The 27,561-nt window shown below is 51.3% G+C and overlaps 2 protein-coding genes across 8 annotated transcripts; one reads left to right on the plus strand and one right to left on the minus strand.

The window, feature by feature from the left end:
• Positions 1 to 479: 479 nt before the first annotated feature.
• LOC101400826 (protein FAM187B-like) lies at positions 480 to 12,272 on the minus strand. The gene is made up of 2 exons (XM_004439762.3): positions 12,075 to 12,272; positions 480 to 1,465 (listed from the first exon to the last, which is right to left on the minus strand). The coding sequence occupies exon 2, from the start codon at positions 1,282 to 1,284 to the stop codon at positions 568 to 570; it is 717 nt and encodes a 238-aa protein (XP_004439819.1). The 5' UTR covers positions 1,285 to 1,465; positions 12,075 to 12,272; the 3' UTR covers positions 480 to 567.
• Positions 12,273 to 12,446: 174 nt separating this feature from the next.
• On the plus strand, positions 12,447 to 26,608 carry LSR (lipolysis stimulated lipoprotein receptor). 7 transcript variants are annotated; one of them, XM_087422173.1, is made up of 10 exons: positions 12,448 to 12,785; positions 13,985 to 14,329; positions 19,559 to 19,678; positions 21,613 to 21,669; positions 22,225 to 22,371; positions 24,881 to 25,036; positions 25,201 to 25,260; positions 25,354 to 25,482; positions 25,748 to 26,376; positions 26,473 to 26,608. In XM_087422173.1, exons 1-10 carry the CDS (start codon positions 12,584 to 12,586, stop codon positions 26,506 to 26,508), a joined length of 1,881 nt encoding a protein of 626 aa, XP_087278299.1. In that variant the 5' UTR covers positions 12,448 to 12,583; the 3' UTR covers positions 26,509 to 26,608. The 7 variants fall into 7 exon arrangements, with proteins under 7 accessions (XP_087278301.1, XP_087278299.1, XP_087278304.1 ...); XM_014794809.2 differs by having other exon boundaries at positions 12,451 to 12,785; positions 25,351 to 25,482; XM_087422175.1 differs by lacking the exon at positions 25,201 to 25,260 and having other exon boundaries at positions 12,447 to 12,785; positions 25,351 to 25,482.
• Positions 26,609 to 27,561: the final 953 nt, after the last annotated feature.

The raw sequence follows: 27,561 nt of genomic DNA on the forward strand, positions 1-27,561 counted from the left end.
TTGGATGGAAACCACAAGCTAATTCCAAAATTTTTATACAAAGGGCCAAGAATAACCAAGAAAATCTTAAAAAACAAAATCAGGAAATCTATATCACTGGGTATCATGACTTATTATAAAGGTATAATAATTAAGATACTGTGCCATTGGTTCAAGGATTGATAGACAAATTGTATCAGTCAGAGCCCAGTGAGGAGAGAAAAGCCACACTAGTGCCTATTTTGGTGTGAGCATGGGCTGAAGTGCCTTTGCCTCTAAGTTTGGCATTTGGTCTCCCCCTCAATATCAGGAGCCTATGAAGGCGAGGACTAGGTCTTTGTTGGTCACCACTGTGTCCCCCACATCACTGCCTGGGGCCTGGCTCAGAATGTGCACCAGGGAATTTTTGCTGAATGAACATCTGAACAGGCCAGTGACGAGACCCCTTCCTGCACAGACTGACTATGAAGGCTCATGGGCTGGGAGACAGAGCCTGCTTTTCCATTGGAAGGTAAATCCCTGGCCCAGGCAGGCACAGGAAGCAAAGCCTGGGTGATGGTTAAAGGCAGGGCCGATGCCCTGGTCCAGTCACCTGTAGACGGAGGCCAAGGGGCAGGTGAGCCACATGTTGTTGGTCAACTTGCCCAACTGATAAACGTCAAAGGTGAAGTATGGCTGATTGACTTCCTTGATGTGGTCGCAGGGTACAAGACAGGCTTCCACCTGCAGCTCAGGCCGTAAGCGGCTATACTGCACCTTCTCCTCTCTCAGATAGAGCCAGCAGGGCATGGGTCTTTCCAGGGGCTCCTCGATGTAGCAGTACCCCAGGCGTTTGCGCTCACCCGGCTCCTCGCAGCGGTTACAGTCCTGCCAAGGTTCCCAGAGGGTAAAGAGGAGTACGCTGCCACCCAGACTCAGGGTCTCATTCTGCAGGGGCTTTTGGCCCAGGCCTTTGTGCGTAACATGCAGGGTGGTGACATCTTGGAAATCAATCTCATACTCCACCAGGATAGCACTGTCATTGTCTTGGCAGTAATAGAGGCCTGTCTGGGAGGGCTGAGGGTTGGTCAATTGGAGGCTGCCCCGAGGCAGTTTCTTTACGTTAGGCATTGAGGATAGCAGCAAGGGATCCTCCCCCAGAATGGAAGAGAAGTACCAGAGTGCCTTGGGATAGTCACACTGAAGGACAACATCATTGCCCGAGAGTAGGGCCTGCTGGCAGAGACTCTTGTAGGTACAGCTTATTAATATCTGGGCCCACAGAGTGGGGAGAGAAAGGCAAAACAGCCACAGGACAGCCAGCATGGTAGCTCGAGACTACAGGAGGAGGCTAGGAACCACCCTGGGCATTGTGAAGTCACCCACAGAACTCAGGCATCAGCCCTCAGCAGTGGAATGAACCTTGGTCCACTGCACTTCCAGAAGTACAATTCATCAAATAGCTTGGTGTAGGCTGCAGGGTCGAAAACTCAGATGTCCACAAGAGCTGGGCAGGAAACAAAATAAGGGAACCTAAGTCAGAACAAGTGAACTAAAAAAACAGATTATTTGTCCTCCACATACCTAATACACAATGATGGAATGAAACAAATGCCCATCAGAAAGGGGAAGAAGGGCAGACATAGAAATCACTGGTCTGTACCATTTCTAAGATCCAGCAAGAAGCCACTGCAAGGGCCTCTTGTCTTGTACATGGGAGGATTCCTGAATTCGCATCAAATCAGCTCCTTTGGAGGTTGGGGGAGCTTCCCAAACCTTTGCTCTCTGTGATTCACGTCTCCACTCTCCTGAGAGATATCTCCTTTTCCATTACCCTCCTTGGCTACATCTGAAGTGGCATCGGAGGATGTGCCCTCCTTGGCACACGAGCAGTTTTCTCAGCCTGCTTCCTGTCTCCCAAAGTTTGGGACCTAACGATTCTTATAAGCCTCCAGTCACCTCCATGTGCAAAAAAAAACACGTCCACAGTTCTGCTCAAGATGCCCCCCGTGTGTGTGTGTGTGTGTGTGTGTGTGTGTTTGCAGTCACCCTAAGCTCTATCAGGCATCCATGGAGAGCCATTTTTTGACCGCTCTTTCACTGAGCCATTTTGTCTACCTGGGAGTATCTTAAGGATTTTCTAGGAGCATAATAATTCATTCAGAGATTTTAACAATGGTTAATAAAGAGTTAATTAGTTCTATACTCATGATTTTATGCTTGACAAATGCTGAGTTCTAATTGAGTTTTGTCTTTCAAGGCTTCCTAATTTTCAGCCAACTTTGGCCAACATTCACTCCTAATGTTCTGTATTCCAACTGCTTCCCCTAAATCTGTAAGTTCATTAAATACATTATCTGCCTTCCAAAACATCTCAGGCAACAGTCTCTACCCTTCTGGTTTCAAATAAGTTTTCTTGTTCCCTTTGCTCTGTGTCTAAGCCAATGCCATGTGCTTTATTTTTGATTACAGTAGCACCTCACTCCTGATACTAATTTCTGTATCACTCAAGATAGGCTATTTGCTACCAAATAAAACTTCCCCCAAATCTCAATGATTTACAACAGCAAAGGTTTACTTCTCACTCATGTTCCACATCTATAGTGGGCTGGCGTTATAGTCACTCAGGGATCCAGGATGATGGAGCAACCGCCATCTTGAACATTTCCAGTTTCATGCCAGAAGAGGAAGATGGAGAGCTCTGTAGGAGTTCATGTCTACAATTAAATGCTCTGGACTTAAATGACACATGTGACTTGCTCACAAACCATTGGCCAGAAACGGTTACACGGCACCACCAATCCTCCAACTCATCAAAGGAAATGGAATTCTACTATGGCCAGGAAACATTTGGGAAAAGGCAGTCAGCAATGATTAACACAGATAATGTCTACTACAAGGAGTGTTCTTTTACATCATAAAGTTAAAACCACTTCCAAAATCCTCCCATCATTTAGATCTTTCCTAAAGTTTCCTTGGCCAGGATTAGGTCCCATGTGTAGATCCAAACCAATCCCTGAAAGGAAAGAAAATTTCCATAATTGGCTTAAATCAATCAGAATTTGTTCTCCAGGAATGGGGAAGTATAATCTTCTTTGACCACAGAAGTCATTGAAGACCCAAACAAAATCAGGGCTCTGTATGCAGGAGAGATGGAGAAGAGAGTACCTATTAGGTATAACCAACCATGTCTGCCACAGCATCCACTGATGGGAAACATCAGTTGTACCAGGATTGTGGCAGGCACTGTGTGAGCTACATGGTCTTAGGCAAGTTGCTGAGACTTGCTAAGCCTCAGTTCCCCCATCAGTAAAATAGAGACATTAGAACTCTCCATCACAAAGTATGGTTGTTATAAAGCTTTCAAGGGATTATTAATGTCAAATTCCTGGCATAGTCTGGGTTTGGAATAAGACAGTGGTTAGGACAGTGGGCATGTGGCCAAGTAGTTTCAGTCCCCAGCTCTGGGATTAGTTTCATCTCTTGATCCACCTTTTATTAGAGTAATTTGGGCCCAGAAACTTCACCTTCTTGTGCCTGGCACATTTACTCCATAAATAAGTACCCCTTACTCACCTTGCACCAGGCGCTAAGTATCCAGGTTAAATCCCTGCCCTATTGGAGCTTACATTCTAGTGGGGATGTATTAATCGGGATAAGTTAGGTTATGCTCTGTAACAAAAGAATTCTGGGATCTCAGTGGCTTAACACAATTTTCTTTTTGTTCATGCTACATGTCAAAGTGGGTTGGTGGAGAGGTGTACTTCATACAGTCCCTTCAAATGCCATGGCTGATGGAGGCTGTACCATCTGCAACATTATTAGTTGTGATGGCAAGAGAAGGGAGGATAGTGAGTCATGCACTGGCAATTAAATGCTTTGGCCTGGGAGGAATCTACATTACTTTTGCTTTCAGGCCATTAACCAGAATTAATCACATAGCCCCACTTAACTGAAGAGGGGCTGGGAAATGTAGGTGAGCACATGGAACATTTGCTAAGCAATATTGTCTTTCCCTTGGGGGAAGACAGATGGTAAACAAGTAAATGACTGATAAAACATCAGGTTACAGTAAGTGCTTTGCAGGAAAAAAAGTGGGAGAGAAATGGGGATAGACTTGTATGGGCTGAATTGTGGACCCCCAAATTCAGATGTTGAAGCCCTAGCCCCAGGACCTCAGAATGTGACTCATTTGGAGATAGGGCCTTTAAAGAGGTAATTAAGATAAAATGAAGTAGTTAGGGTGCCTCTGATCACAGAGGAGCAGACATAGATGCAGGCCACAATTGTTTCAACCCCTACTGGCTGAAGCAGCTTTCAGGAGATTTAAAGAGACAGCCTCTGGGTTTTTTCCCCTTTTTACCCTTTTGGGAGCCAGACATTTAGGTATTAGGACATTCAAAAGCAACTGACACATACATAACACAGGGGAATTTAGAAAGTCATTGTGCGAGCCCAGGGAAAGACGCACGCTCAGAAAACATCTGAGATGACTAAGCTTTCAGTTCCGGCTGATCCCCAGCCCAGAGACACCCTACAATAACAATAACAACAACAACAAAGAAAACCCAGCAAGCCCTGGGGAAGGAGTAAAATATGATTTCCATAGTTACCACATTATAAGATTCAAATGTCCATTTTCAACAACAAAAAAAATCACAAGTCTTAAAGAAACAGGAAAGTACGGCCCATTCAAAGGAAAAAAAATAATAAACCATCCCTGAGGAAGCCCAGATGGGAGATATACTAAACAAAGACTCAAACAACTGTCTTAAAATGCTCAAAGAGCTAATGAAGACCTGGAGAAAGACAGGAAAATGATGTATGAACAAAACGAGAATATCAATAGAGAGGTAGAAAATATCAAAAGGAACCAAAAGGAATTCTGGAGCTGAAAAATACAATTACTGAAATAAAAAAATCACAAGAAGAGCTCAAAAACAGATGTGAGAGGGTAGAAGACACAATCAGCAAACCTGAAGATAGGATAATTGAAATTATTGAATTGAGGAACAGAAGGAAAAAAGATTGAAGAAAAGTGAACAGAGCCTGAGGGACCTGTGGAACACCATCAAGTGGACCAACATACATATTGTGGGAATTCCAGAAGGAGAAGAGAGAGAGAAAGCTGCAGAAAGAACTACATTCGAAGAAATAATGGCTGAAAACATCCCAAATTTGATGAAAGACATGAATCTCCAAACCCAAGAAGCTCACTGAACTCTAATAGGATAAACTCAAAAAGACACACATCAAGACACATTATAATCAAACTGTCAAAAGACAGACAAAGAGACAATCTTGAAAGCAGCAAGAGAGAAGAAACTTGTCACATAAAAGGATCCTCAGTAAGAGTATCAGCTGATTTCTCATCAGAAACCTTGGAGGCCAGAAGGAAATGGGTCAAAATATTCAAAGGGCTGAAAGAAAAAAACTTTCAAACAATAGCTCTATAACTAGTAAAACTGTCCTTCAACAATGAGGGAGAAATTAACATATACCCAAATAATGGGTTTGTTACCACTAGACCTGCTCTGCAAGAAACGCTAAAGGGAGTCTTTCAGGTTGAAATGAAAGGAAGCTAGATAGTAACTCAAAGCCACATGAAGAAATAAAGATTTCCATAAAAGGTAAATATGTGGACAATTATAAAAGCTAGTATTATTGTACTAAAATCCACTTTTAATTGTCTACATGACTTAAGAGAAAATGCATAAAAGTAATTATTATTCTTTGTTGTTGGGCAAACAATGTATAAAGATATAATCTGTGACATCAATAACAGAAAGGAGGTGATGGAGGTATAGGAGCAGAGTTTTTATATGCTATCGACGTTAAGCTGGTATAAATTCAAATTGAAGTATTATAACTCTAGGGAGTTATATGTAATGTAATCCCCATGGTAACCACAAAGAAAATAGCCGTAGAATATACACAGTAGGAAATGAGAAGAGAATCAAAACATTTCTCTACAAAAACATTAACTAAACACAAAAAAGGCAGTAATGGAGTAAATGAGGGGCAAAAAAGCTATAAGGCACCTAGAAAATAAACAGCAAAATGGCAGAAGTAAGTCTCTCCTTATTAGTAATTTATTTAAATTAAAAGACAGAGACTGGCAGAATGAATTAAAAAAAACATGATCCAACTATATGCTGCCTACAAGAGTCTTGCTATAGATTCAAAGACACAAATAGGTTGAAAGTGAATGGATAAAAAAGGATATTCCAGGGGCCGGCCCAGTGGTGTAGCAGTTAAGTTTGTGCACTCTGCTTCAGCAGCCAGGCATTTGCAGGTTCAGATCCCAGGCGTAGACTGATGCACCGCTTGTCAAGCCATGCTGTGGCAGCGTCCCATATAAAGTAGAGGAAGATGGGCACAGATGTTAGCCCAGGGAATGTCTTCCTCAGTAAAAAAGAGGAGGATTGGCAACAGATGTTAGCTCAGGGCTAATCTTGCTCAAAAAAAAAAAAAAAAAAAAGGATATTCCATGCAAATAGTAACCAAAAGAGAGCTGGGATGGCTATACTAATATCAGACAAAACAGACTTTAAATCAAAAATGGTTTCAAGAGACAAAGAAAGACATTACATATTAACAAAAGGCCTTATATAGCAAGCTATAACAAATACAAGCTATAACCATTATAAACATTTACATATCTAATAACAGACCCATAAAATATGAAGCAAATGTGGACTGAACTGCAGGGACAAATAGACAGTTCTACAACAACAGCTGGAGACTACAGAATCCCACTTCCAATAATGGATAGAACAAACAGACAGATGATAACCAAGGAAACAGAGAACTTGAACAACACGATAAACTAATTAGACCTAACAGACATATACAGAGCACTCTACCCATCAACAAAATACAAGTGAAAATGGGACATTTTCCAGGATATACCTTTATGTTAGGCCACAAATGGAGTCTCAGGAAATTTCAAAATATAGATATCATCCAAAGTGTCTTCTCTGACCACTCTGGGATTAAGTTAGAAACCAATAACCAAAACTGGGAAATTTTCAACTATGTGGAAATTAAACAACACTCTCTTAAACAATCAATAGATCAAAGAAGAAATCACAAGGGAAATTAGAAAATACTTAGAGATAAATCAAAATGAAAATATAATATATTAAAACTTACAGGATGCAGCAAAAGCAGTACTCAGAGAGAAATGTATAGCTGTTAATGCCTACATTAAAAAGGAAGGAGATCTGAAATTAGTAACCTAACTTTACATCTTAAGTAACTAGAAAAAGAAGAGCAAATTATACTCAAAACTATCAGAAGGAAGGAAATAATGAAGAGTAGAGCAGAGATAAATAAAATACAGAATAGGAAAAAAAATGGAAAAAACAATGAAACCAAAAGTTGGTTTTTTGAAAATATCAACAAAATTGACAAACCTTTAGCTAGACTGACAAAGAACAGAAGACAGAAGACACAAACAATTAAAATCAGAAATGAAAGTAGGGACATTACTACTGACTTGACAGAAATAAAAAGCATTATAAGAGAATACCAGACAACTGTATGCAAACAAGTTAAACAACCTAGAAGAAACGGACAAATTCCTTGAAACTTACATTTACCCAAACTGACTCTGAAGAAATAGAAAATCTCAACAGACCTATAACAAGTAAAGAGATTGAATCAGTAATTAAAAACTTCTTAGCAAAGAAGTCCTGGAACAGATGGTTTCACAAATTAGTTCAACCAAACATTTAAAGGAGAATTAACACCAATTCTTCTCAAACTCTTCCAAAAAACTGAAGAGGGAGAAACACTTCCTAACTTATCCTATGCTGCCAGTATTACCCTGATACCACAGCCAGATAAAGACATCACAAGAAAAGAAAATCACAGACCAATACCCCTTATGAATATAGATGCAAAAATCCTCAATAAAATATTAGCAATTAAAATCCAACAGTATATTAAAAGGATTATTCACCATGACCAAGTGGGATTTATTCAGGTATGTAAGGGTGGTTCAACATCAGAAAAACCAATCAATGCAATACATCACACCGATAGAATGAAGGGAAAAAACTACATGATCATCTCAATTGATGCAGAAAAGGCATTTGACAAAATTCAACACCCTTTCATGACAAAAACTGCTGGAAAACTAAGAATAGGGGGAAAATTCCTCAACATGATAATCGTATTATGAAAAACCCGCAGCTAACATCATACTCAATGGTGAAAGGCTGAATGCTTTCTCCCTACGATCAGGAACAAGACAAGGATGCCCACTCTCACCACTGCTATTCAACATTGTAGTGGAAGTCCTACCCACAGCAATCAGACAAGAGAAGGAAGTAAAAGCCTTCCAAATTGGAAAGGAAGATGGAAAACTATCCCTATTCTCAGATGACATGACCCTTTTCGTAGAAAATCCAAAGGAATCCGCAAGAAAGCTACTAGAGCTAATGATTGAAATTCAGCAAAATTGTAGGGTACAAGATCAACACACAAAAATCAGTTGTGTTGCTAGACACCAACATTGAACAATCTGAAGAGGAAATTAAGACAACCATTCTATTTACAATAGCATCTGAAAGAATTAAATCTAACCAAAGAGGTGAAAGTCTTGCATGCTGAAGCTATAAAAGATTGCTAAAAGAAATTAAAGCATATCTAAATAAATGGAAAGACGTCCTGCATTCATGGATAGGAAGACTTAACATTGTTAAGATGCCACTACCACCCAAAGAGATCTACGGATTCCACACAATGCCCATCAAAATTCCAACAGCTTTTTCAAAGAAATGGAGGCAAATTTCAAATTCATATGCATTGGACCCTGAATAGCCAAAACTTTGAAAATGATGAATAAAGTTGGAGGACTCACACTTCCCAACTTTAAAATTTACCACAAAGCTACAGTAATTAAAACAGTATGGTACTGGCTGTGAACAAACCTGGGACCCCTCTCCCTGGTGTAACAGGCAAATCTAACAAGAAAGCTGCATAGGCTTAAAGTCAGTGCAATAAAAATCCACGCTGTCCTGTGAAGCAGCTGTGCAGACGCCTGTGTTAGAAGGACCTGGCAACCCCTCCTCTCATGACTGAGGATGCCAGCAGGATGAGTCAGCAACAGGAAAAGATAATGGGTACCTCACTCTCACATTTCCCAACTGCATTTCTTAGAGATTGAGGGAAAAAGTGATGACCTTACCTCCTTCCACACATAGATTACACCTATATTACAAGCCTTGTTTGACATATAACCAAAAAGTTCTTGTTTATGCTCTCCTTGAAGTATATGACTATTAGATGTGTGTAAGCCCTTCCCTGCACGGGCACTGCTTTGTTAAAAAGTATAAAAACTGCACTCAGATCTGTAGACCTCGGAGCAGATCCTCAGAATACTCTGTTGGACTGTTTCCCGGGATTCTAATTCCTCACTTTGATTATCGAATAAACTCCTTCATTTACCTTTTACCTAGATTCTTTATGTCCATCAACATAGCATAAGGGCAGATGTATAGACCAATGAAATAAAATAGAAAACACAGAAATAAACCTTCACATATATTGTTAATTGATTTTTTTTTTTTTTTTGGTGAGGAAGATTAGCCCTGAGCTAACAGCTGTTGCCAATCCTCCTCTTTTTGCTGACGAAGATTGGCCCTGGGCTAACATCCATGCCTATCTTCCTCCACACTACATGGGACGCCACCATAGCATGGCTTGACAAGTGGTGCGTCAGTGCACGCCCAGGATCCGAACCTGAGAACCCCAGGCTGCCGCAGTGGAGTGCATGCACTTAACCACTACACCACTGGGCCAGCCCCTATGGTCAATTGATCTTTGACTAAGGGTGCCAAGATCCTTCAATGGGTAAAGGACAGTCTTTTCAACAAATGGTGATGGGAAAACTGGATAACCACATGCAAAAGAATGAAGTTGGAGCCTTGCCTTATACCACATACAAAAACTAACTCAAAATTCACCTAACTTAAGAGCTAAGACTATTAAACTCTTAGAAGAAAAACATTGGTGAAAATCTTCACAATGTTGGCTTTGGCAGTTATTTCATAGATATGACACCAAAAGCACAGGCAGCAAAAGAAAAAACAGATAAACCGAACCTCATCAACTTAAGAATTTTTGTGCATCAAAGGACATTATCAAGAAAGTGAAAAGAATCTATAGAATAGGAAAAAGTATTTTCACATTATATATCTGATAAGGGACTAATATTCAGACCATAAAAGGAATTCCTACAACTCAACAACAAAAAAACAAACAACCCAATTAAAAAATGAGCAGAATTGAATAGATATTTCTCCAGAGAAGATATGCAAATGGCCAAAAAGTACATGAAAAGACGCTCAACATCATTAGTCATTAGGGAAATGCAAATCAAAACGGCAACAAGATGCCACTTCACACCAACTGGGATGGCTGTAACCAAGAAACAGAAAATAACAAGTGTTGGTGAGGATGTGGAGAGATTGGCACCCTGGTGCATTGTTGGCGGGAATGTAAAATGGGCAGCAATGTGGAAAACAGTTCAGCAGTTCCTCAAGGTTAAAAACAGAACTACCATATGACCTAGCAATTCACTCCTAGGTATATATCCAAAAGAACTGAAAGCAGATATCTGTACATCAGTGATCACAGCAGCATTATTTACAATAACCAAAAGATGGAAACAACTCAAGTGTCTAACAACAAATAAATGGATACACAAAATGTGGTACATACATACAATGAAATACTATTCAGCCATAAAAAGGAATGAAATTTTGATTGTGATATCTGCTACAACATAGGTGGACCTGGAAAACATTATGCTTAGTGAAAAACACCAGACACAGAAGGACAAATGTAATATGATTCCACTTATATGAGGTACCTACAACAGACAATTTGATAGAGCAAGAAAGTAGAATAGAAGTTACCAGGGGCATGGGCAGGTGGGAATGGGGAGTTACTGTTTAATTGATACAAAGTTTATATTGGAGCGATGAAAATGGTTACAGTATAGAAAGTGGTGGTGTATACACGACATCGTGAATGTAATTAATGCCAGTGAATTGGACACTTAAAAATAGTTAAAATCATTAATATTATGGTATGTATATTTTACCACAATAAGAAAAATATTTTTTTAAAGAAAAAAATCCAGGAGGGATGTGAACTGGTTGAAATTTTATAAAAAGTGGCCAAGGAAGGTGCCACTGCAAAGGTGACCTTTAAGTAAAGCCCTATAGGAGGTGAAAGATCATGCGGCCATCCGCGGGCAGGGTGGTCGGGCTGAGAGGGCGGTCAGTGCAGTGGGCCCGGGGTGGGAGTGTGAGAGGAACATTCCAGAACAGGGAGGAGGCCATTGTGGCTGAAGTCGAGGGAGCCGGGGCAGAGCGGGAGGAGGTGAGGTCAGAGAGGGACGAGGCCACTCTAAGTATTTTGGTTTCTGCTGGAAGGGGCAGCCACAGGAAAATTCTGAGCAGAGGTATGTGATCTGACTTGAGTTTTAACAGGATGCGGTCGAACAAAACATCCCTGGGTTCCGAACCGGCGAGCCAGCGGTCAGTTTGCGACCTCCAGGGATTCTCCTCGAGGAAGCGCCTAGTGTTCCCCAGGACGCGCTTTCCCTAGCCGCCATCGGGGGGCAGCAGAGCCGCGCTGAGCCCCCTGCGTTCCGATTGCCTCGCCACGCCCCGCCCCGCCCTAGGGCGCAGGTGGCCCAGTCCCTGGGAATCCTTAGGCGGAAACCCGTCCGTAGTCCCGCGCCTCCGCACGGCCCCTTTAAGAGCCAGAGTTTCCGGAGGCCTGACCTGGGGCGAAAGATGCCCCGGGGCCAAACCACCAGTTGGGAATAGGGGGAAGCGGAGAAAATTCCCAAAGGAGAATTCCAACTCTTCCTGGGCCTGATTCCCCTCGGGCATCCCTAAGGGGGCAGGGCTTCCCTTCCAGGAACTTCTCTTGGCTGTTTAAGCGGTTATCTAAGCGGAAGGCACAAGAGGACCGCAGCGCCTCTGTCCACCCGGACGGGAGCAGCCCCAGGGCCAGTAGAAAAGTTAGGCTCAACCAACTAGCCTCTCCCAGCCCAGAGCGCGCTTAGACTCGCCCCTCCCCGGAGGGTGTACCTAGGCGGGTCCATAGCCAGCTGGGGAGAGGGGTGTGGACAGAGAGGGAACAGGTGCGTGGCGGGACCCGCCCCTCTCAACAGGTGAATCACCCCAGTTGAGTCTCGGTTCTCGTGAGTCACACTCCGCTCGGCTGGGCCCCAGCAGGAGGGGGCCGGACGGGATCCCTGGTCGGCAGGCGCCCTCCCGGCGGCCTGGTCACTTGGTTCGGACCTCCGGGGCCGGAGCGCACCTGGGTCAGCCCACTTCCGGGGAGGGAGGTGGAGGAGCCCCTCCCCGCCGCCCACCGCCTAGCCCAGCCCTCTGCTCTCGCCCTGTATACCTGGGCCGATCCATTCCCCAGAGCGCGCAGGGGGTGGAGTGGCTCGGAGAACCATAGTGGGTCTAGCAAGTTTCTCCCCGAAAGCTGGAAGCGTGCTCTTCACGTTGTTTCCGTTCATTAAAATCCTAGAATAGGGCAGGGTGGGCTTGGAATAGGGACAAGGAACGGAAGCGGGAAGGGGAGGAGCATGCACCCCTCCCAGCCTTGGTGCGCGCCGCGCCCCCTACCCTCCCGGTACCTGGGAGGGGACGCGCGGGCCGGACGCGCCGGGACGGCCGCGATGGCGCCTGCGGCCCGCGGGCTCTCCCGGGGGCTGGGCTCCTACGCGGCCACCCCGGGTTGGGGTGCGGTCGTCTTCGTGTGGCTCTTTCTCAGCACCTTGTGCTCAGGTACGGAGAGCGGAGCCTCTGGTGCCGCGGAACGTCGGGAGGGCACTATAGAAGGGGGATGGATGGAGCTCTACACCGCCGAGGAGGCAGGAGAGCTGGGGGAGGGAGTGTGCAGAGACAAGGACCTCCGGATCCCCAGGGCCCCGGGGGCTCTCTTGTGTGCCAGAGTGAAGGGAATTCCCATTCGTGTGTGGGAGCGCTCCCCCGCCCGCGTTCGGAGTTAGCAGGAAGTGAAACTCCCAGGACCGCGAACCTTGGAGCGGCAAGGAGAATGAGACCCTTTGTGGGGTAGGGGTGAAAGACCACCCGATCACTGGGAAAGGCCGGCCTGGGGACTTGGGCGCACCCCGAGATTTTAAGTCTTGGGGTAACGGGGAGAGAGCACCCAAGGGCTGGATCAGACGCTTCCTGGAGGGAGGGATCAAGAAACAGCTCCCAAGCCTCGCGTGGGTGCGGGATTGGGGACTCCCCACCCCCCAACCCCACCCGTCCCCCGCGGGCTCCGGAGTTTCTGTGCGGAAGAGACTGGTGGGATGGACTTATGGACTTGGTTTGAACCACCTTCTATTGGCAAGCTTTCACCTGAATCAGGTGTTTGTTTGCGTGGGGTGGGGGGGACTTGATCTTTCAGGAGGTTCTCCTGACCTGTTGATTTCAGATGGCTTTGGGTAGGGTGAAGTGGGAGGCTGATGGAGACATTATGGGGGCTTTAGCTACTCCATGGCAAAGCAGTTCGGTCAAACTCCAAAATTTTTCCCCCAAATTCTCAAAACCCGAGGTAACCTGGAACCCTCAGTGGTTGTTTTTGAAGTGGGGCCTCCAGCGCTGTGGCTTGCAGTGGGCATTTTGGGCTTGCCTGTAGGGGCCACAGAGAGAGGCCCTATCCATGAGAGAATGGCCAAGGGAAGGGGGGCTGGGGTGGTTCAGAGGCCACTATCTGGGAAGAGGGATGACGGGATGTTCCGAGGAGTCTGGCTGTGTCGCTTTTCGCCTGCCCCTTCAGCCCGGTGGGTCTATAAAATGGGCATGATTATTGGGCCACCTCGCCGGTCCTGGGGATTAAGGAACAATGGGTGCCAGGTGCTCCATAAAGCCACACACTTGAAGTGTTGGGCTGGCGACAAGTGATGTTGCTCGTTCCTGCTGAAGCACTTCCCTGAGCGCACGGTGGTCCCTGCTGACTCTCCTCTTGCCCTCAGCCCCTGCCAGCGCCGTCCAGGTGACCGTGTCAGACCCCTACCACGTGGTGATCCTCTTCCAGCCCGTGACCCTGCCCTGCACCTACCAGATGACCACGACCGGCACAGTGCCCATCGTGGTCTGGAAGTACAAGTCCTTCTGCCGAGACCGCATCGCTGACGCCTTCTCGCCGACCAGTGTGGACAACCAGATCAACGCCCAGCTGGCGGCCGGCAACCCGGGCTACAACCCCTACGTGGAGTGCCAGGACAGCGTGCGCACCATCAGGCTGGTGGCCAGCAAGCAGGGCAATGCCGTGACCCTGGGAGAGTACTACCAAGGCCGTAGGATTACTATCACTGGAAGTATGTTGGGCGGGGCAGGGGCAAGGCAGGGGGTGGGGCTGCGCTCGCCTGGGTCTGAGCGCTGGCTCCTGGGTGCCCAGCCTGGAGTCCCCACCTGGAAGCTCATCAGCGCCAGGGTCTGGAAGGACTGACAAAGGGAAGGAGCCTTCCCTCGGTCCATCCATCCGCGCCTTCCTTCATTTAACAGCAAAGATTGATTGAGCACTAACACATACCAGGGGCTGTTGGAGGCCCTGGAAATACAGGAGCGAACAGAATCACCAATCTCTGCCCTCCTGGCGTCGAACTCCAGCAAAGGAGGGAGACAAGTTCAACACAACACATACTGTCAAGTGCTTGAGATAAAGAAAAGTGGGTCATGGAGAGAGGGACCAGGGTTCCATCATACTACTAATACCAGCCATAATAAATATAATTTATATAAGTAGCAGCTGAGAAAGGGCCTCCTGTGTGCAGGCTCTAATCCAGGTGTACATGGATTAACTCGTTTAGACCACACAGTAGCTGAGTGAGGAGGTTCTATTATTACCATTTTACAGAGGCCCGGAGAGGTCAAGTGATTTGCACAGGGTCACAGAGCTGGGATTCAAAGTCAGCCACTCTGGGTCTGGTTCCCGAGCTCGTCACCCCTTGGCTGGCTCACCAAGGAGGTCACCTGAGTGGACTGAAAGGGCAGCGATTTTATTGGAGAAAGTCTATAACGTGTCAGGCGCTTCACACACATTGTCCCATTGGGTCCTCACGGCCACATTTTACACTCAGGACAACTGAGGCATGGAGAGGTTAAGTGGCTCGTCTAGGCGCACAGCTAGTGAAGGGCTGGAGCTGGGATTTGAACCCAGGCCGCCCTGAGAGCCCTCATCCTTAACCTTAATGCTGCCTGCTGATAGGAGGTGCCTGCTGGGACGAAGTGAGGGGTGGCGGAGAGGTCATCCATCCATCCATCCATCATTCGGTGTTTACCGAGCATCTACTAAGTGCCAGGCGCTGTTGTAGGTACTGGGGATGGAGTGGTGATCAGGACAGCTGAGACCCCTGCCGTCAGTAGGTGACGTGCTAGTGGAGGAGACAAGCGGTAAACAAGCAGATAGAGAATGTTGGGGAGTTCCGAGCGCTACAAAGAGAACAGAGCTGGGCGCTGTGCTGTGTGGAAGGACTCGGGGAGCACACCCCAAGACCTTCGAATGTGATTTGGGGAGGACTGGGCCCTGAAGAATCGAGAGGGCAGAGAGGAAGGGGATGGGCAGCAGTGGGCCAGGGATGGAGGCTCGCCCACTTAGTGGGTTTCATCCTTGCACTGTCTTCAACAAGGATTAGAGTTTTAATTTGGGGCATGGGGACGGAGGGGGGAGGGAGCATCCCCTTTCGCAGACCCCAGGAGACCAGGGCATGGAGCACCTGCCTTCCCTCACTGTCTAGACCGCCGACGAAAGGCAGGGTTCCAGGGACCCAGCCTGTCAGTCCTGTTCCAGGGAGGGACCAGAGCTGCTTGCTCTAAATTTCCATGGGCAGCTCAGCGCAGAGCATCCTGCTGTTCTTGAGGGCTTCTTGGGGTTTCAACCTGTCCAGGCCCGCTCCCCTATAACCCGGGGACCTCTCAAGCCTGGACCCGGCGTGACTGCCCAGCAGCCCTGCCAGGACAGCCCAAATGCTGGGAGTGCCCTTGAGGCCGGCTGGAATCAGAGTGACCGTCAGGCTCTGTCTGGGGCAGTCTTCATGCTCCAGAGGCCTCAGGCCCGGGTCTTTCAAGCTGCCTTGATCTAGGCCCCTCTTTGATACAAGCCGTGGTCTGTAAACATCCATTGTGTGTATGTCCTCTCAGGAAGCCCAGTAGCCATGGGAGCTTCCTCCTTCCAGCTTTGAGGATGGAGAAAAGTGGACTTCCCTTTGGTGTTCCTAAGGGTCACCAACCGTCCAGGTTTGGTGAAAGTCGTCCTGGGCAGACCAGAATGGTTGGTCCCCCTCGCTATCCCTCAGCTCAGGTGGGTCCCACTCCCCCTTCCAGTCTTCTCTGCTGTGGGTGACATGGGCACCTGGATGGGAGCCCTGTGTCTACCTCCTTAGGCTGCTTGTGCCCCCCACTCTCAGCAGCACTGGACCAGGGAGCCCATGGGACCCCTTGAGATCATGAGGGCCAGCTCTACTGTGTGCAGATGAAGAACCAGAGCCCCGGAGATGTGGAGGAGGCCCAGCTTCTCTTCCCAACTGGAGGCCCGGCCTCTCCTCCCTGCACCCAAAGCAGTCAGGGCGATGCCCAGCCCGAGTGATGTCAGGACTAGACGGGACTGGGGACAGGGTGCGCCTTGCAGGAAGGAGGTGGGCCCAGGCCTTAGAATTGATCAAAAGAAGCCGGAAAGCCGTATTCTTTGTGGGTTTTGAAAACATCATGCAGGCCAAACAGGACGCGTTGAGGCCCAGATCTGGCCCACAGGAGCCCAGATCTCAACTCCTGGCCTGTGAACTTGTGCTGTGGCGGGGGGGTCTCGTCCAGCTGTGTGGCCTCAGGCAGGGACCTGCTCTTGAGCTCTGGCTTTGGAGATCTGTGGTCAGTCTGACTTGAAGATACAGGTGGAAAAATGGTGGCCGAGAGGGTGTGATGGAGAATCCGGAGGACGTGGGAGAATGCAGTTGAGGGTTTTATGAGGATTCAGTGAAAGAAGATGTGTAGAGGGGCCCGGGACATCAGTGGCTAGATGTGTGACCACAGAGGGAGTTGGGCCTCCACTCTGTCATGGCTGCTCCGCAGTCACCTTCCCCGGTCACCCCACGTAAACTTGCACAACCCCCACGCCTGCACTGCCACTATGTCTGCCCTCCCTCATGGGTTTTCTCCATACCGCTTACCACCACTGATATGCACTAGATTTACGTTTTTTCATTTGTCTGTCTCTTCCAGTCAGGATCCGGGCCCTGTCAGAGCAGGGGTTGGTATCTGCTCTCCCTCACAGTGGCTCTCAAACACGTGGCTCTTGGGACCTCTTTATACTCATCATTCCTGAGATCCTCAAAGAGCTTAGGTTTTAGAGCTAGCTAACTGAGAGAAGTTAGAAAAATACTTAAGGGCCGGCCTGGTGGTGCAGCAGTTAAGTGCATATGCTCCACTTCGGCAGCCCGGGGTTCTCAGGTTTGGATCCCAGGCGCACACCGATGCACCACTTGTCAGGCCATGCTGTGGCAGCGTCCCATATAAAGTAGAGGAAGATGGGCACGGATGTCAGCCCAGGGCCAGTCTTCCTCAGCAAAAAAGAGGAGAATTGGCATCGGATGTTAGCTCAGTGCTGATATTCCTCACCAAAAAAAAAAAAAAAAAAACTTAAAATGACAATAATAAACTCATTATAGGTTAATGTAAAGAACATACTTTTTATGAAAAAATAACCATGTTTTCCAAAACAAAACAAAAAATCTTTCGTGGAACGTGTGGCATGGCGTTGTTTTTGCATGTCTCCTTGAGGTCGGGCTGAGGGGAAGAAGCCAGCTTCCCAACACAGCCTCTGTGTTCAGTACATCGTGATTGCACGTGTCACGGACCCTCTGGAAAACTTCACAGGACACTGAGGAGAGATTCAGTGAAAAGGGCAGATAACATCTTAGTATTATCATGAATGTAACTTTGACCTCGGGGATTCCCTGAAAAGACCCCAGGGTCCACGGGCCACACTGAGTCCCCTGGGTGTCCTGTAGTAGACCGGGAGCCTGGGACACTGCCTGGAACACAGTGCATTCAGTAATTGTGTGTTGAATGTTGACGGACCGTGTCAAGGGCCTACTGAATATAGCCACGTGCCCAGAACGCTGGAACAGACCACGAAAGCTAGGGAAGGTCAGCACGATCAGGGAAGGGGTTCATTTCCAGGTCCTTCTTGGGCACTGGGGACTCTGCAGTGACTGAGACAGACCAGGTTCAGCTTGCACGGAGCCCACATTCTCCAGGGGATGGGAGCATGGATGGTCAGCCCTGAGCTGGCTGACAGAGTTCCGCAGTCGGGCGGGGGAGCTGTGCGAACAGGATGGAGCCAGGCCTGTGGGGTCTGAGAACATAGTGCCAGGCAGAGGGGCAGCACGAGCAGAAGCCGAGGCAGGAGTGTGGGCCCGGCACCTTGGGGGACAGTCAGGAGGCCGATGTGTCTGGAGTGTAGCGAGCAAGGAGAATGGTGAGGATGAGGCTGGCGTGGTAACCAGTGGCCAGATCATCCCAGGGGCCTTTCGGGTCGGGTGAGACGGTTGGAAAGGTGTAGGTAGATGTTGCGGGGGAGGTTTCTATGGATGTGAGGTCTTCCTTCCAAAGAAGGAGGAAGGCTGCTCTTCTCTTAGTTCTCAGCAGTTATTGGTGATGCCCTAGTGGGTGCCAGGTGCTGCAGACGGGGGCACACACAGTGACCGTCCCCAGAGCTGTCATGGAGAAGGGCAGTGGGTGCAGGGGTCAAGATGGTAGGCAGGTCAGCGGGGACCTGAGAGCCAGAGCAGCTGGGAAGAGAGAGGCAGGGAGGCTGTGGGGTGCTCCTCTGGCCTGTTCTGACCTCCTGTCCTCCATGTCCCAAAGGCCAAGTTGCCCGGTGGCTCCCACCCTGACCTGCACTGGTGGATGGCTGAAGGGATTTAACTAATTAGGGCCTGAGGAGTAGGCAGGCAGGAAACCGGATGTGCAGACAGACTTTCATTACTGGAGTAATTAACAGGCTCCTTGCCTGGGGCTGCTTCAGACCTGAGCGTCCCCAAGCCCTGGGCCTGACCGGGAATGTGTGGGCTGCTGGTGTGGGGGGCGGACTAGGAAACTGGGGCCGTCCCAGTCTCTCTCCCACCCCTGCTCTTTCTCATGCCTGGGCATCTCCTGATTCCTGGAATCTGGCCTGTTTCTCTCTGCCTCCTTACCCTGGACCCGTGTCCTGGGTCTGCACTAGGATCCGAGGTGGTTCATGTCGGGGAGGTAACTTGTGCTTTGGGAGGTGGTACCAAGGATGGCTGTACGTCTGAAGCCAGACGGCCCCAGCTCCACCACTGCTGAGCTGTCCGACTTTGGGCGGGTTAGGTAATTTCTCATCTATAGACAGGAAGGATAACAGTACCCAGCGCACAGACTGAACAGAGTTGGAGAGGTAGCCTGGCCTTGGTGTGAACTGTGTAACTCTCCCTTGGTCCATCTGCAGCCCCGCCCCCTGCCCCTTTCCCGATGTCCCCATGGGAGAGGCTGGCCTGGCACGGTACCCTCACTCTCTCCTCCTGATGCAGATGCCGACCTGACCTTTGACCAGACGGCCTGGGGGGACAGTGGCGTGTATTACTGCTCTGTGGTCTCGGCCCAGGACCTCCAGGGGAACAACGAGGCCTACGCAGAGCTCATCGTCCTCGGTGAGTGGCCTGGGCGTTGAGGGCCTGGGGATGGGGATGTGGAGGGGGAAGGGGGCCTCTTCCTCTGCCACTTCTGTGTGTCTGCCCTCTGCCCTCCTGCTCGCTCTCTGGGCTCTGTCGCCTGCTTTGCTCTCCCCTCACGGCACCGCCAGTCACCTGGGCTTCTCCATGCCCCGAACCTCAGGCAGGGACCCTTCCCTCCGCAACATTTCAAATAAGCCAGATCTGAACTAAGAGTGGAGAGAATGGGGACTCTGCCTCTCCCAGTCTCCTACTTTACAAACACAGAAATGGTCAGAGAGGATTGGCAGTGACTGAGGAGGGTTGATGGTGTGTGTAATTGAGGGGAGGCTGGACCCACCTTCTGCCACATCCCCAGGGCCACATCTCATCCCGAGCTCCTTGCCAAAGTACAGGACCTTTGCCCTCGGCCCTGCAGGGATGGTGTTGGTGGCTTCACAGTGAGTGCTTCCTCAGTGAGGCCGCCTCCACGGGCCCCGGGGCAGGGCGGGGTGGCCATCTGAAGCCCCTGTCTGGCTGTGAGGCCCCTGCTGTGTGTGGAGGGGACGCTGCCATCAGCCAGATACTCTGTTCTCAGCCCACACATATAGTCCCGTGGGGCGTGTGCTATATGTGAGTTGCTGGACGGCACAGCCATCATCACACGCGTGATGCAAGAGACGCGTGTGAGTGAGCACACATGACGGGGAGCTTGCTCCAGGTGCTCAGGTCGCACACAGAGGTCACGTGTGGGTGTAGAACGCGTGCACCAGTGACCCAGAGAAGTCTGTGTCCTTTGCTTTGGTAAAATGCACAATCAGCATTTCTCAAAAATTTGGTCTTAGGACCTGCTTACACTCTAAACAGTTATTGAGGATCTCAAGGAGTTTTTGTTGAAGTTTTTGTAGGTTATTTCTATAGTTGCTTAACATTAGAAATTGAAACCGGGACATTCTGAAAGCACAAGGGACACAAGACACAATCGATCCATTACCATCAGAGCAATGATGTCATCACATGTGGCGGGGCCTCTGGAAACCCCTGCCTGTGTGGGAACGAGAGTGGAAAAGGCCAGTGACGGCTTAGAATTGTGAACGTCGTCCTGGCCCCGAGGGCAGGACCCGACTTTGAGAGCTGCTGGCTTTCTCGCTGGAGCCCCTCGTGGGGCTGTGCCCAGAGCGCATGAGCTCTGGAGAGAGCTTCGCAGAGCAGGCAGGTGGATGCCCCCGTGATACAACGCCCGAGGGGCCCCAAGCAACCCCTGGCACCTAGGGGGTGGCACCATCTGGGCCGGGAGACGTGGTATGGATGGGATGCACGGACCAAGAGGGGACCCTCATGGGCCAAAGAACCAGGGGTCTACTGTGACTTTTATCGGCTGTAGGCACTTTTGCCTTTGTGGGCCTCTTCCTCTGTATTTAAAAAAAATTCTATTTTATGATTGCCTTGCTATAGAGACAATTCATTATTATATATTCAGTATTATTCAATTTTTTCTTCAGACTTGAAAATAAAATTAAAGCCTTTCCGTGGGCCCTAGGGCACTGTGCCTACTATGCCGGATGGAATGGGACTGCCCCTATCACATAGGATGGAACCCTTTGGGGGGATAGGACCTGTATATGTGGAGAAGATGAGTATCCAAACTAAGGTCAAACCTTCAGAACCCAGGGGATATGTCACGGAACCCTTTTGGGCAATGAAATCCCCCATAACATGAGAGAATGGGTGAGCTGTGATGGAAGCCTTCTGGAAAACAGCACCCACATGGTGGGTGGAGGGCAGGAACCACGTGCTGGGAGCCTCCCGGGCCACGGACCCCTCCTCTGTTTCAGGGCACACCTTCTCTGTGATGAGCCTGGAGCTGGGCCTCAGGGAGGGGTGGCCGGGGCTGGCCCTTGCCAGCATAATCTGTCTCTCTTTTGTCCCTCCAGGCAGGACCTCAGGGGTGGCTGAGCTCTTACCTGGTTTTCAGGCGGGGCCCATGGAAGGTACGGGGGTGGAGTCCCCCACACACCCTTACACTTCTAAGTATTCTTCTCCATCCTAAATACTGCTCGCTGTGGACCCACACTAACCCCGCCTGACTCCAACTCCGTGGCATCTAGCAACAAAGCTCTGGGCTCTGGGGTGGCCTGGGCTGGCTGAGGAGTGGCCTGGGGTGTAGGCAGGGGCTCCTGTGACTGGTGCCTGCCATGCTCTTCTCAGGGATGGGGTCTGGGCAGCTGGCTCTTTGTCCCCGCTCTGAGGCTACAGCCTGTCTTGCTCTGGCCAAGTCGCCTCTGGTTTTCTGCCTTGTCCAGATGAGCGCAGGATGAGTTCCCTAACTTTGGGACTGGCATGCGTTGCAGAGAGGTGGGCGTCCCTCTACTGCTGCACCGCAGCCTCTGACATGGAGAACCCAGCAAGGGGGGCAGCTTCCCCGACTAGCTTTGCAAACAGCTTCACCCCATCCCCGTCTCTGCTCTGCCCTGCCATGCCTGTGTGCCTGTGTCCCTGTCTGTCCCAGACCTGCTGGCTCAGGGCCTGCTCTCATCTCTCTGCAGACTGGCTGTTCGTGGTCCTAGTCTGCCTGGCTGCCTTCCTCCTCTTCCTCCTCCTGGGCATCTGCTGGTGTCAGTGCTGCCCCCACACCTGCTGCTGTTATGTCAGGTGCCCCTGCTGCCCGGAGAAGTGCTGCTGCCCAGCGGCCCGTAAGTGCCCCTCCCGGGACCACCCCCGCTCAGCCTCCTCCTGGGTCCAGGGGAGGATGTGGCTGCCTGCCCCCCAGGACAGTGGCACTGGTCTGGAGGTCATGAGGTGAGCAATCTGGGAGAAAGTGGGCCAAGGAGGACCTGCTGTTAGATTATTGACATACTTCAACTTTTCATTTATTTCTAATTTCCATTTACTTTGACTTTTTCCTTTTGAAAGTATAAACTAGGCACATGGTAAAAAAAATAATTTAAACAGTACAAAACATCATCCACTGGAAAGGAAAGCTCCCTTTAAAAACAAAATCTTAAGGGGCCAGCCCTGTGGCCGAGTGGTTAAGTTCGGTGTGCTCTGCTTTGGTGGCCTGGGTTTGGTTCCCGGGCTTGGACCCACGCCACTAGTCAGCAGCCATGCTATGGCGGCGACCCACATACAAAATAGAGGAAGATTGGCAACAGATGTTAGCTCGGGGCTAATCTGCCTCAGCAAAAAAATAAAAATAAAAACAAAATCTTAAGTGAAAAAGGTAAGAAACCAAACAAGGTTTACAGAACTACATGATGTACATCCACACGAGCATTCTGGATTTTACATGGACACCGTTTGAGGACATGTCTGGCACATCAGAGTGGGCACCTGGAGGGCTGGGAACGGAAGTGGGGCCCGAGATGAAGGGGGAAAGAAGTAAATCAAACAGACGGGAAAGAAAGAGAGGCTTGCTCGTCCTGCCGCCCCGTTTCCTCTCCTCAGGGCTGACAGTGTCATTGCCAGGTCCCTGGTTCCTTCCAGAGGGCGTCTGGGTCCACTAGCACCTCTGCAGTCCAGGCTGCATTAACAGTAAGATCGTAGGCCATTGCTGTGAGCGTGGGCAGGTGGGGGTGTGAGGCCCGGCTCCACGCCCTACCTGCTTAGAAGCCCAGTGACTCCCCCTCTCAGCCTCAGTCTCCTCCTCCGTGAAATGGGGCTATGGGAGAGCCTGCTAGACAGGGTGAGTCTGGGGATCTGGTGAGCTGCTGTGTGCAGCACTTAGCTCGGGGTTTGGCCTACACAAAATGTTCCACAACCGCTAGCCATTGGACATTGCTGCTGTCAGCGTTGGTGATGACCAAGGGCCAGGGAGCACATCAGAGCCGTGCCACTCACCCCTTGTGACCTCAGATAGACAGCGTTCCCCCTCCAAGCCTGTTTCCTTCTCTGCAAGGTCCCGACCTCGTGGGGTGTCGTGACCATTAAGGCAAGACTGTGCCAGTGCCCAGCACGGGCAGTTACAGTCATTGAACTTGGTGGCGGGCAGCCTGGTTCCTCAAATACTCCCCTGAAAAAAATCCACTGCTCTCTGGAAGACTATGCTGGCCGTCCCCTCTCTCTCGTGTTGTTTTTAGTTGAGCGCTTGCTCAGGGGATGGGTTAACCCATTTCACAGGTGAGGAGGGACCCCAGGGGCTGCAGCCACGTTTGCAGTTACCCCACTAATAAGGCTGGGCCAGGACTGCAAATGCCTGTCCCAAAGTCCTGTTCCCTCCATCCTGAGACGATTACCCCAAACCAAGGCCCCATTAACTCGCTGTTGGAGGCCCTGTTACTTCTGCCGCTGAGCCGTCCCAGAGCACAACTCCCACGGCTAATTATAAAACAACAAATCACCTGGGCTGCCGAGGTGCCTCTCCTGTGGGGCTGAGCACTGAGCCTTCTGCCTCCGCACTGAATCAGAGGTGAAGGGGGCTTTCTGAGCCTGTCTCCCCACTCGGTTTTCCTGTCCCAGTCCCAGGGAGGAAGTGACTTGCCCAGGCCCGGTGACTTTGCCACAGAGCAGCCACCAGAACCCAGCCTCTGGCCTGAGGGAGGCAGCCAGGAGGATCTGCCCTTGAGCTGTCAAGCCCAGAACCAGGCAGGCAGGGGAGTGGGCACTGCCCACGAGCTGGAAACTTTAGACGAGATACTTTGCTGCTCGCCCCGGCACGCCTGGACTGATTCCCGTCTCATCTGGGTCTGGAAGACCCCGTGGGGAGGACCCAGCAGGCATGAGAGCAAAGCAGACAGGGGATCCCCCAGATGATTCATTTTCTAGAGCAGGGGCTCAGCCGCCGCCAGGAATTCTTGATTCTGGCTTGTGGGTCCAGCACACAGGCTTTACCTAAAGAGGCATCTTTGCCCGCTGTTGCTCTGTAAGAACGCAGGCCCAGGGTGGCCTCATCTACTGATAAGGTGGCTAGAGTTGGGATTTTTTATGTAAAACCTCGTCAAATGTTGGCAGACCGTCAAATAAACATACTGGCCTGCCAGTGTGCACAGAGGCCCTAAAACCTCTGTGAGGAATCGCACAGGAGGTGTGGACTCAATGAAGCTGATGTCCCCTAGACTCAGGGACCCTGCAGAAACCAACCAAGGGCATCGGGAAGCTCCACCGCTGGGGGTTGGGAAGGTCCAGGTGCATGTCCCTCCAGCCCCCCATCACAGTGGACGGCAGCACAGCTCCTGGGCGCCTTCTCACGCTGCGTGTCCTCCCCAGTGTACGCTGCTGGCAAAGCAGCCACCTCGGGCGTCCCAAGCATCTACGCCCCCAGCACCTATGCTCACCTCTCCCCTGCCAAGACCCCGCCCCCGCCAGGCATGATTCCCATGGGTCCTGTCTACAACGGGTACGACTTCGACAGGAATAGCTCAGGTGAGGCCTGGGGGACCAGGAGCAGCTGGGGCTGGGGGCCTGGGTATTTGAGCACTAAGGGGTCCCGGGCTGGAAGGAAGAGGGCATTGGGGGCAGGGGAGAGGGGGCTGCGAGTGCAGGGCTTGGCTCCCGGTGGCCAGCCACTGACAGCCAGTCTCCCCCAGTTGGTGGCCACAGCTCCCAGGTACCCCTGCTTCGTGACACAGACAGCAGTGTGACTTCTGGTGAGATACGAGGTTGGACATACCTGTACGGGAGGGGGCTGGGTCAGCATCTCTCCTCCCAAACTGATCACCTCCCTCTCCTGTCCCTAGAAGTCCGTAGCGGCTACAGGATTCAGGCCAGCCAGCAGGACGACTCCATGCGGGTTCTGTACTACATGGAGAAAGAGCTGGCCAACTTCGACCCTTCTCGACCTGGCCCCCCCAGCAGCCGTGTAGAGCGGGGTGAGCAGGAGCCTTGGGGTCTGAGGGGGAAGGGGAAAGCACGTCTCCCTGATACCTGCCCCAGGGATGCTTGCTGCAAATCCTGGACAGAGTCCCTCCTTCCCTACCATAGCCACAGTGAGGGGTGTACAGGACCCTGCATATCATCCCTTAAGAAATGAGGGCCCCCTAGAGAGTGTATGGGCCAAGTGGGTGACACTGCTGGAACCCCGGACCCCTGACATTAAGTCCCGACCTCCTCCCCTGAAACCCTCCTTCCCTGCAGCCATGAGTGAAGTCACCTCCCTCCATGAGGACGACTGGAGATCCCGCCCTTCCCGGGGTCCTGCCCTCACCCCTATCCGGGATGAGGAATGGGATCGTCACTCCCCACGGAGTCCCAGGGGATGGGAGCAGGAGCCCCCCCAAGAGCGGCCAGGGAGTGGCTGGGGGACCAGGCGGCCCCGGGCCCGCTCTGTGGATGCTCTGGATGACCTCACCCGGCCAGTGTCTTCTGAATCAGGGAGGTCTCCCCCAAGTAGTGGGAGGCGAGGTCGGGCCTATACACCGCACCGAAGCCGCAGTCGTGATGACCTCTACGACCAAGACGACTCAAGGGATTTCCCACACTCCCGGGGTCCCCACTACGACGACGTCAGGGCTAGAGACCACCCTCTCGCAGACCCTCGGTCCCGCAACCACCGCTCCCGGGACCCTCGGGACGATGGCTCCAGGTCCCGGGACCCCCAATACGATGGGCGGCTCCTGGAAGAGGCCTGGAGGAAAAAGGGGCCACCGGAGAGGAGGAGACCTTACAGGGAGGAAGAGGACGAGGAGGAGGCCTACTACCCGCCGGCGCCTCCCCCTTACTCTGAGACGGACTCCCAGGCCTCCCGGGAGCGGAGGCTTAAGAAGGTGAGTGGACACCCTCCCTGGCTTTAAGACCTTTTCTGGACCCTCTTCTCCCGTTCCCCCGTCTCACACCCTCCTGTCTTGCTTTCTCCCTTGCAGAACCTGGCCCTGAGTCGGGACAGTTTAGTCGTCTGAGCTCACGTTTTGTATGTAGCTTTTGTACGTTTTTTGTTTTAATTTGAGGGACTACTGCTGATCTTCCCCTCCAAGTCAAATAAAATTTATGATCACAAGGCCGAAGTCCGGAGGGAAGCGTTTGTTTGGCCGCGTGAGGTGGGGAGCCAGGATAGCTGCTCTGTGTGTGTCCAGAAGAGGCCGCGGGTCCAGTTTTCTCCCGGGACTCGCGTCCCAGGCCGGGAGGACAGCACCCCGCTGCCTGCTCCCTGCGCCGGCCCGGGAGGACTTGCCCCACGCCGGCCCCGCCCGCGCTGCGTGCGCGCCCCGGCCCCGCCCAGACGTGCGCATGCGCGCGGGGCCTCAGCCTCCGCGCACTTCAGCCCGGCCGCCGGGAGCGCGCGTGCGCGCTCTTCTCCCCTTACACCCCACTCACCCCTCCCCCCCGACCTACTTTACTGTCTCCAAACCCCGCGGCCTGCCTCGTCCCCGGCGACCGGAGCCCCCGCGTGCCGTCTGGGCCCGTCCGCCTGGGCCGCCCGCGGGCGGGCGTCGGGCAGCCGCGGAGACGGCAGCGGCGACCTCGCGCCCCGCCGAGCCCCGTCCCGTGCGCGCCCGCCCGCCATCGGAGACAGACAGCGCGCGCGCTCCCCGGGGGCTGCCCTCCCCCCGCGCGCGTCTGGCCCGGGCTCGCGCCGCCGCCGCCGCGCGCGCGCAGCTCAAGTAAAGGAGGAAAAAAAGGGGGGAAAAAATAGAAAGCGGCGGCGGCTGCAGCAGCGATCCGCCGCCGGACTGGGCCAGCCGCGCGGCGGACGCGCGGGCCGGCGATCCAGGGGCGAGGCGGCGGCCATCCAGGGCGGGCCGGGTCACAAAAAAGTCGCGGCGGCGGCAGCGGCGGCTCAGGGAAGGAAGCCCGAGGGCCGCGTGCGGCGGGCGGGGGGCGGCCGCGCTGCGTCCCGGAGCCCGGAGCCGCCGGGAGCCGGCGGGCAGGCGGAGGCGGCGGCGGCGGCTGCAGGAGCAGCGGCGGCGGCGGCAGCGGCGGGGGCATCTCCTCCTCACATGCCCCCACTGTTT

Source organism: Ceratotherium simum, chromosome 33 (assembly GCF_057802395.1).
Source record: "Ceratotherium simum simum isolate JZ-2026a chromosome 33, ASM5780239v1, whole genome shotgun sequence".
Lineage (NCBI taxonomy): Eukaryota > Metazoa > Chordata > Mammalia > Perissodactyla > Rhinocerotidae > Ceratotherium > Ceratotherium simum.